General features: G+C 48.0%; 1 protein-coding gene across 1 annotated transcript in view; it reads right to left on the bottom strand.

The window, feature by feature from the left end:
• LOC134450791 (collagen alpha-1(XXIV) chain) overlaps positions 1 to 10,000 on the bottom strand; it is a 196,981-nt gene that overhangs the window by 83,239 nt on the left and 103,742 nt on the right. The window contains exon 25 of the mRNA XM_063200774.1: positions 3,055 to 3,108. Coding sequence (XP_063056844.1) covers positions 3,055 to 3,108 — 54 coding nt within the window. The remainder of the gene's footprint in view (positions 1 to 3,054; positions 3,109 to 10,000) is intronic.

Raw genomic sequence — 10,000 nt, 5'->3', positions numbered from 1 at the left:
AAAATTGGGACCCCCATTACATTGTATGCATTGAGCGGGGGGCCCTTTCAGATGATTTTGTCAGGGGCTCGGTCAAAGCTACCAGCGGCCCTGGAGGTAAGAGCTAATATTCCCATTACTGCCCCCGGCTGGTTTGGACAACCTGTCACTGTGCAAACACGACAAAATGCACCACGGCTATCAAATCGGAGGGGAGGACATATTGAATCCATCTGTGGTCCGATTACATTACATTACATGGTGAATCTGGAATTGACCACATTCACAAAAAACAAGGAACAATACGCTCAGATGGGAACGCACTCCGACTATTACATAAACCAAAGGTCAAACCAACATTTTACATGTAAAAAACCCAAGACAGCAGTGCGTTTCAATGGCCATTTCTGAACTAAATCAGCAGTGACAGGAGTGCAGTTTTGTCACCTATTTTTTTCGGAAACATGGAGCTCATCATAACAGGCTCGAGGCCCAGCACAAATACGTAACTCCCGGCCCACTTCCCCAAAAGCCCACAATTAATGGCTAAGTGTGCGCCTGCTGAATGGGGCCTGGCGCGCGTGGCGCACGCAACACGTCTGTACACAACGATCCTCATAGATTACTTTCACGCTGCTTTCAATAAAAACAGACCCGTAGCTCCGTCCATCTTAACGACTCTCATAATCCAGTCTTTGTTTTTTGGGGATTTTTTTTTGGGGGGAGGGGTCTATTTTATCCCCGTGTTCCATTGTTGCAGTGGCCATTACGTTCGCCAGCATGATTGAAAACATCCAGCGCTTGTCTGTCTGGCGGGCGTCTGGCTGCCATAGCCCACTGGTGGCAACCACAGAGATGGGGCAATTGACAGCTTTGGCCGGGCCCAGGGAAAAGTCATCCAAACGCCCCCTCCCCCCAACCCCTCCAGCCAATATGTACTATGTAGTAAAAGCCCAATTCTGCCCGCCACCGCCCTCTCCCTGGGCCCGGGCAAACTGACCCTTTTGTGGGCTTCCCGGTACGGAGAGGCTGGCTGCGGAGCGGGGTTTCCCCCTCCGGGTCTCCTTGCTTGTGGGTAAGGTCGCTTGGGAAAGGGCCCTGTGTCAGTGATGTCACGGCACACAAGAAGCAGCCAGGCACTGTGCCAAGGAGTGTGTCATTGTGGTATGGTGCATGTGTGTGTGTGTGTGTGTGTGTGCGTGCGTGCGTGCGTGTGTGCATGCGTGCATGCGTGCATGCATGCGTGCGTGCTCTGTCTATGTGTGTGTGTGCGTGTGTGTGTGTCTGTGTTTCCGTGTGTGTGTGCTTGTGTGCTTGTGTGTGTGTGTGTGTGTGTGTGTGTGTGTGTGTGTGTGTGTGTGTGTGTGTGTGTGTGTGTGTGTGTGTGTGTGTGTGTGTGTGTGTGTGTGTGTGTGTGTGTGTGTGTGTGTGTGTGTGTGTTTCCGTGTGTGTGTGTGTCTGTGTCCGTGTGTGTGTGTGCTTGCTTGCGTGCGTGCGTGCGTGCGTGCGTGCGTGCGTGCGTGCGTGCGTGCGTGCGTGCGTGAGTATGTGTTCATGTTTCCATGCGCACCGCAGCAGTGGGCTCCAGCTATATGTCATGGTTTGGACACTCTCCTATACAGGCCTGAAGCCGAAATGTAATGCACTGCATAAACACTTAAAAGGGTTTCTTATTCAACTTTTTAAATAAGAGAGTGCCTGGGGGTTTTCTCCTGGTGTCTATGCCATATTTCTTTCTTTTTTCCATTTGATTGCCTTTTTTTGTTAATGCTTTATTGGCCCTGTCTTTGTTCTTGGGTAATAACATATGGCTTTCATACAGCCCACTGCTGATGGCCCTCTGTATGTCTCCTGTGTGGAGCTCTGCTTGTCTGCTGCATTACAGCATGTGTGTGTGTGTATGTGTGTGTGTGTGTGTGTGTGTGTGTGTGTGTGTGTGTGTGTGTGTGTGTGTGTGTGTGTGTGTGTGTGTGTGTGTGTGTGTGCGCGTGTGTGTGCGCGCGCTTGTGTGTGTGTGTGTGTGTGCCTGTGTGTGTGTGTGTCTGTGTGTGTGTGTGTGTACGTACATGCGTGTGCGTGCGTGCGTGTGTGTGTGTGTGTGTGTGTGTGTGTGTGTGTGTGTGTGTGTGTGTGTGTGTGTGTGTGTGTGTGTGTGTGTGTGTGTGTGTGTGTGTGTGTGTGTGTGTGTGTGTGTGTGTGTGTGTGTGTGTGTGTGTGTGCACATGTGTTTGTGTGTCCTTTGCTGAGCTCTGCTGTCTGCATTACAGCATGCCTGAAACTATTTGATGACTGGGTCAAGTTCAGCTTGTTCTCTGTGATGATGTCATGGACTGTGTTGCCTTCTGCCCCCCCCATCACTTCTTTTTTATTTTCCCCTTCATTCTCTTTTTTCCACTGCTTGTTCTCTCTGTCTCTCGTTCCTTCTCACTCCTCACTCCTCTCGTTCCTTCGTTCCTTCTCACTCGCTCTCTCGTTCACTCTCATTCTCTCTTGTTCTCTCTCTCTCTCTCTCTCTCTCTCTCTCTCTCTCTCTCTCTCTCTCTCTCTCTCTCTCTCTCTCTCTCTCTATCTGTCCCCTACTTGCTCCTTTGCTCCCCTGCTTGTTTGACAGGGGGGGTAATTGCACTAGGTGTACGTGCTTGTTCAACTGAAATATACTTTACCTTTAACATATGAGTTTGTACTTGTGAGTGTGTACGTAGTATGTGTGTGTATGTGTGTGGGACAGTGTTCGCGTTAGTGTGTGTGTGTGTGTGTATGTGTGTGTGTGTGTGTGTGTGTGTGTGTGTGTGTGTGTGTGTGTGTGTGTGTGTGTGTGTGTGTGTGTGTGTGTGTGTGTGTGTGTGTGTGTGTGTGTGTGTGTGTGTGTGTGTGTGTGTGTGTGTGTGTACAGTCTGAGTCCATGCAAGAGAGACATTAGCCCCTGGGTGATCTCGCCTGACAGGATAATGATGGAGGAAAAGCCACTCCACCAGGGTTGTGTGTGTGTGTGTGTGTGTGTGTGTGTGTGTGTGTGTGTGTGTGCGTGCGCGCGTGTGCGTGAGGCAGAGAGGTAAAGAGGAAAAGCTACTCTACCTTTTCACCAGGGACTCCGATCACCCCTTCCATTCCCATTAGACCGACCGGGCCCTGCAACAAGAAGAGACAGCAGAGGAAAGGGGGGGGGAGCAAGAGAGAGAGAGAGAGAGAGAGAGAGAGAGAGACAGAGAGAGAGACAGAGACAGAGAATGGGAGAGTGAGAGAGAGAGAGAGAGAGAGAGAGAGAGATACAGAGAAAGGGAGAGTGAGAGAGAGATGTAATGAGAAGAAGAGAGGATATGACCCATTAAACATGATCAGAACTCAAAAGAACCCCACTAGTGCTCCTACTCCAGAAGAGAACTAGATCTGTTTCCAGTTACAACAGGAAGATTGTGCATACCGCATGTCAAGGAACAGGATAACATGTGATCAGTAATGACAGCTTGATTTCATCATGTAAAAACACATACACATCATACACAAAATCAGAATTGGCAGCATACAATGGAATGCACGTACACACCGCTTTTATTCTCATTGCTATACTCTGTACTTTCATTATGTTGCCGTTTGTTTGGCAACACAAATATCATTAAGAATTGCCATGCCAATAAAGCAGTTCTGAACAGAATTGAATTGAATTGATTGCAAAGAGGCCATGTGTTTCGTTCTAAGAACACTCTGAGTTACGGATGAGGAACCTACTGATGATTATCCTTTGACAAGTAGCTATCTGAAACATGGCCAAGAATCGTCTGATCAGTATATGGGTTAAGTGCAATATCTATGGTTGGCATTATGTTTGGATGAATGTGTGTCAGGGCCAAATTGGAAGGTTGTGTGTACTAACAGTGGTTGTCTGCTTGTGGGAGGTATGGCTGAATGCAAACTAGGTCATATCTATGTTTACACGTGTCCTTGTTTAGTATACTGTATGTTTCTTGTTTGTTTCTTTGTGGTCCTTAAATGTTGTGTCTGTTGTGTTGATTTGTTGCTAATTGCGAATCACACTCTCTCATGTCAACATAAAATGTGCCTTCTGCAGACAATAAAAGCTAAATCGAATCTATATGCAGCAAAAGTCACACATTAAAAAAAACACACACAGCAACACTATTCGAAAGTCACCCAATTAAAAAAAAATAAACAGAACGAGACAATTCAAATGTCACCAAACCAAAAAAAGACACAGAAGCGAGACCAACTCAAAAAGACACAGCAACTACATCTGTCCAGCCATTCCAATGGAGTCAAGGCAAGGAACATGGAGGTGATGAGAGGGCTCATGTCTGTTCAGGTCCAGTGATGGCAGCACTCATCTGTCTCGTCTACACCCCATGGGATCAGACACACATCACCCATCCTACCCTCAACCTACCCCCAACCTACCCCCAACCTACCCCCATCCTACCCCCAACCTACCCTCAACCTACCCCCAACCTACCCTCAACCTACCCCAACCTACCCCCAACCTACCCCCAACCTACCCCCATCCTACCCCCAACCTACCCCCATCCTACCCCCATCCTACACCAAACCTACCCCCATCCTACCCACATCCAACCCCCATCATTCCCACATCCTACCCCACATCCTACCCCATCCTACCCCCAACCTACCCCACATGCTAACCCTCATCCTGCCCATGCATCAGGATTAGTAACACCTGGGGTGTTACAGCAGTTCGAAGCCACCGTGCCCAAGAAACAGAGCTTTATACAACCAACACAGAACTCTGCACGAAACCTCTGTAAGAAAAGAATGTATGGATTTGTTTGACCACAGGAAGAACAGTGCTCCTGTAAATGGGAAGCTGATGTGTTGTCAATAAACAATCAATCTGCGCAACACAACCTGGCCCGAACACAGAGCTTTCTACTCACTTTGCTCCTGCACCAGATTCATCTTTTCTACACCAGATTCATATTTCTTCCTTTCTTCCTTTCTTTCTTTCTTTCTTTCTTTCTTTCTTTCTTTCTTTCTTTCTTTCTTTCTTTCTTTCTTTCTTTCTTTCTTTCTTAATTCCTTTCTGTCTTTCTTTTTTCTTTCTTTCTTCCTTCCTTCCTTCTTTCTTTCTTTCTTTCTTTCCTCCCTTCTGTACAGACAAGGCTTTTAAGTGCATATGATCTATTTGTTTAGTCTAGTTGTTAGATTAATAATACTAGCTGAACACCGAGTCTCCCTCTCATCTTATGATTGCCCCCATCTCCTCTAATCTCATCTCTTCTCATCTCCAGACCTCTTTGCTCTTGGTGATTTTGACGTTTTTGATTCCCTTAGCTCCCTTTATCCACAGAGGGTTTGAAATACACTGTAACGTTAAGCCCTGTACTTTCCCTCAATTTTCCGTTGACATCTCTCTTTCCTTCTCCACTCTAGTTTTCCCCCTTGAGATGAGCTGTTTCATGCCATGTTCACCTGACGTTTCCATTTAGGACTGTTTAAGTTGGCCAGGCACGGCAAACTTGTAAAACAATATGGACTTGTTAATTTACTGTAAACGAAACTTTGTAGTTTCTCAAACGCTGGCCCTGTAAAATCCAACGGAGGGTATAGGTAACCGGGGAGATATAGAAGCCGCGCCGCTCCATATTCGTTAGCAATAAAGTCCTGACGGCCAATTTTGACCTCACATCGGAAAACTTGCCACAAATTAAAGAAGTCTTTGTGGAACACCCTGAGGTTAGCTTTACATTACCGCTACGTGTTTAACCTACATTCTAGAACATTCTAGAGTGGAAAAACATCCTGACAAACAACAACCTCCCGCCATGCCTGGACCATTACCACCACAAAGCATGACCTTTGACCCTAACACATCATTAGACTGAAACAGCGCTTCCATGACCTTCCTGCGTGTAGTTGCGGGGGCAAGATAAGCCGGGGAAAAAAGAGGATAACGTAAATACGGGAATAAATCTAACAGGGATAGTAATTGCTTCCAGATTGTATGGCGTCTGGAAAAAGCGTTGCTCATGGTGTCCATGTCGGAATGCAAGACACCGCAAAACGGAGCTGTGGTCGCACTCCCCCCGAGGCTTGGTGAAGAGCCTGGTGCATCCTGGGAAGGTGCTGGAGGACTGGTAAACACATGCCCACTCTCCTGGCTCACCATAGACTACACACCAACCAGTTACGGGAAAGACACACATTGGTGTCTCTGTAAATCAGCACAACAGAGCAGTGCACAGCACAGCACAGCACAGCAGAGCACAGCACAGCACAGCACAGCACAGCACAGCACAGCACAGCACAGCACAGCACAGCACAGCACAGCACAGCACAGCACAGCACAGCACAGCACAGCACAGCTTTAGCTCAGCACAGCACAGCACAGCACAGCACAGCACAGCACAGCACAGCACAGCTTTAGCTCAGCACAGCACAGCACAGCACAGCACAGGCCAGCACAGCACAGGCCAGCACAGCACAACACAGCACAGCACAGCACAGCATAGCAAAGCACAGCTCCAGTGACAGGAGTGTGGCATTCTGTGATTGTATGTATTTCACTCTTGTACAAATACTTTGCCGGACATCCTTCCTTCCACTCAGGCACACTGCCGGTTACAATTACAGCCTCTCAATCACCATCACTGTCCAACACAGATGCTGTGCAGAAGTGCACAGATACACATACAGATGCACACACACACACACACACACACACACACACACACACACACACACACACACACACACACACACACACACACACACACACACACACACACACACACACACACACACACACACACACACACACACACACACACACACACACACACACACACACACACACACACACACACACACACACTGTGGGCTTCCTTCATCAGTCTGACAAAGATCACATCTGTGCCAGTTTAAAAATAGAAAATGCCAAAATCAGGCAGGCAGGCGGGCAGACAAGCAGGCCAGCAGGCAGGCCCGGCAAGACACAAACACTTCTTATTAATTGGGCATGTGCGTGGGAGCAGAGTCTGGCTTTGTGTATGTGTTTGTGTGTGTGTGTGTGTGTGTGTGTGTGTGTGTGTGTGTGTGTGTGTGTGTGTGTGTGTGTGTGTGTGTGTGTGTGTGTGTGTGTGTGTGTGTGTGTGTGTGTGTGTGTGCACGCGCGCGTGCGTGTGCGCGGGTGGGCGTGCAGGCGTGTGTCTGGAAAGACAGATGGCGACAAGCTCCACTATCAAAACTCCCTTGATGCCATGGTGAAGTGCGATGGTGTGAGACAGATGTCATGTAATGGGATGATGCCTCACGTCCTGGCATGGAATGCATTGTAATTACAAACGAAAGAGGTACAGCCTTATTTAAGTACAGTAAATCCTGCCCTAATCTATTCCAGGAAAAACAAAGCCTAAAAGTCTACATCAAACGATCCCGATCTTTCGAATAGGTATCGCTACCATGTCTGTTGCATTATCAACATGTAATCTGGGCCTTTTGTCTTTGTGGTGGTGGTGGTGCATAGGCTACAAGTGATCAACAAAACAAAACAAAACAAATTGAAGCTCGCAGTCATAATCGTAAACATTTCAAAGCCGATGGAAAACATGGATTGAATAAAACCATCAAACCGCCTTCTGAACAAACAACTTGGCTTCTTTAGTCCTTTAAGTGTTTGAGTTCGATTACGAGCTCCAGCGTGCCTCGCTTTGCTTTTAATCATCTGGTTTTGAACCCGTGTGTGTGTGTGTGTGTGTGTGTGACAGTGAGCCAGTTGTGTGTGTGAGCCCCGGCTACGCTTTTGTTTTTGCTGTGCAGTTAAGAACACAAGGACTTCCAGCCTGTAGGGATTTGAAACACTGGCACTCATAAGAGGCCCTCACATCTATTCTGAGACACAAACAAGTTTGCTTTACACACAGTTCCCTTTGTTAGCCATGCCTGTAGGCACCGCAAAACACAAAAACTCATGTGTGTACACAAACCAGCCAGACTCAAACACACACACACACACACACACACACACACACACACACACACACACACACACACACACACACACACACACACACACACACACACACACACACACACACACACACACACACACACACACACACACACACACACACACACACACAGAGTCAGTCACACAGTCATGCAGATGTATGTCATGTCATGCACGCACGGACAAACACACACACAAACACAGACATGCAAACAGACGTATACAGACACACAGACACACACATACAGACACACACATGCATGCAGACGTACACAGACACACAGATGCAGATGTATATACACAGAAACACACACACGTACGCACGCGCACGCACACACACACGCACATGCACACGCACACACAGCGACTCCACAACATGTAAAGAAAAGCCCTTAATTGGATATATGAAGTGGGATGTGTGGCGTCATGCACTGTTACAGGGAGCCTACAGCACCTACAGGAATCAAGCACACACACATGGCAGGCACACACACACACACACACACACACACACACGTACACACACACACGTGCACGCACACACGCACGCACGCACACACATAAACACACACACACACACGCACACAGGTAGGCACAGGTTGACACACATGCGCGCGCACGCACACACACACGCACGCATGCAGACACACACAGTCTATTTCTCACTGATGACTGAGGGGGCCTCTTCCTCATCAGACGCGTTAAGTGTTTGAGCAAGGAGCGGATCTCGGGCCCCCCTGTGATCAGCTGACATCAAGGGGGGACCAGGGGAGCCCCACAGACAATGAGCTGACAATTACCAGGACTTAAGGAGAGGCCCCGGCTGGGCGGGCGGGGTGGGCGGGAGGGCGGGGTGCTACAAATTGGCTTCTTCTCATCTCTTGTCATTTCTCTCCTCTGCCTTGGCTCCCGTCTGATTTACTCTACTGCCAATCTGTTGTTGTTTTTTTTAGCTTGTGGTACAAATTGGCTTCAATTGTGCAAATAAATCACTGGAAGCATTAACAGTGTTGCGGACTTCTATCATTTATTTCAGTTACTTTATTTTGTCCAGCACCTGTACCACTGATGTGCGCGCATTCTCTACCTTCACAAATTGGCTTCATCTCTTGTAATTTCTCCTCTCTGCCTTATATCCCATCTGATTGCCTTTACTGCCAATCTAATGGGATTTTTTCCACCAGAGGTTGAGAGACAGCGAGCTTAGAAAGACCTGTGATATGACAAAGAACTGTCGGATTTATTACAGTATATAATGTAATGTAATCTCCTGGAACACAGATTCTACCGTATTGTAAGAGAGAGAGAGAGAGAGAGAGAGAGAGAGAGAGAGAGAGAGAGAGAGAGAGAGATTTTGCTTATTTTACAGTTTGTGCCAAGGTATACTCGTCCGAGTCTAGCCAAAGGTTAGGTTAGCCTGAGTGGTCGACTGGGACTCCAGTGGTCAACCTGCCCCACACACACATGCATATGAAGCCAAGAATGATCTGTACCAACCGCCACACAGGGCGCCACACAGGGCTCCACGACCGCCACAAAGGCTCCACTCACTCCAGACTAGATGGAGCACTCAAGAGGGCATTTCCATGCAGTTAAATCATCAAGGATAGTTAAAGAAATGGTCCAATAAACGAGGAGATCAAAAGGCTTTCAGACATCACCCCCTAAAAGGAGGAGAGGGATGGAAAACCAAACTGCTGACAGGACACAACATCCTTCCTAGAGAGAAAGGCGGAGGGGGGGGGGGGGCATAGCATGTCTGACCCAGGACTAACCTGATGAGCATTGACAGCATGCTTCAGACAGCCCTTCCCTATTTATTTGGAAAGTGACGTAATGCTGTTCATTAGACCTCCCTCTCCCATGCCATGTTGTCCAGATGCACTCTTATCCCCTTTTTCCTAGCAAAGCAGAAGGGTCTGGCCTGGCCGTCCCTGCTCATACCGCTTCAAAGTAACCAAGCAGCAGGCTGTGGTAACAGCTTTAATTCTTTACATGTGTCTAGTTGCGGAACACACACATGCGCGCAGACACGTAGGCACGCAC

Source organism: Engraulis encrasicolus, chromosome 6 (genome assembly GCF_034702125.1).
Source record: "Engraulis encrasicolus isolate BLACKSEA-1 chromosome 6, IST_EnEncr_1.0, whole genome shotgun sequence".
Lineage (NCBI taxonomy): Eukaryota > Metazoa > Chordata > Actinopteri > Clupeiformes > Engraulidae > Engraulis > Engraulis encrasicolus.
Note: the sequence above shows the minus strand (reverse complement) of the source record. Positions and strands in the feature narration are given on the sequence as shown.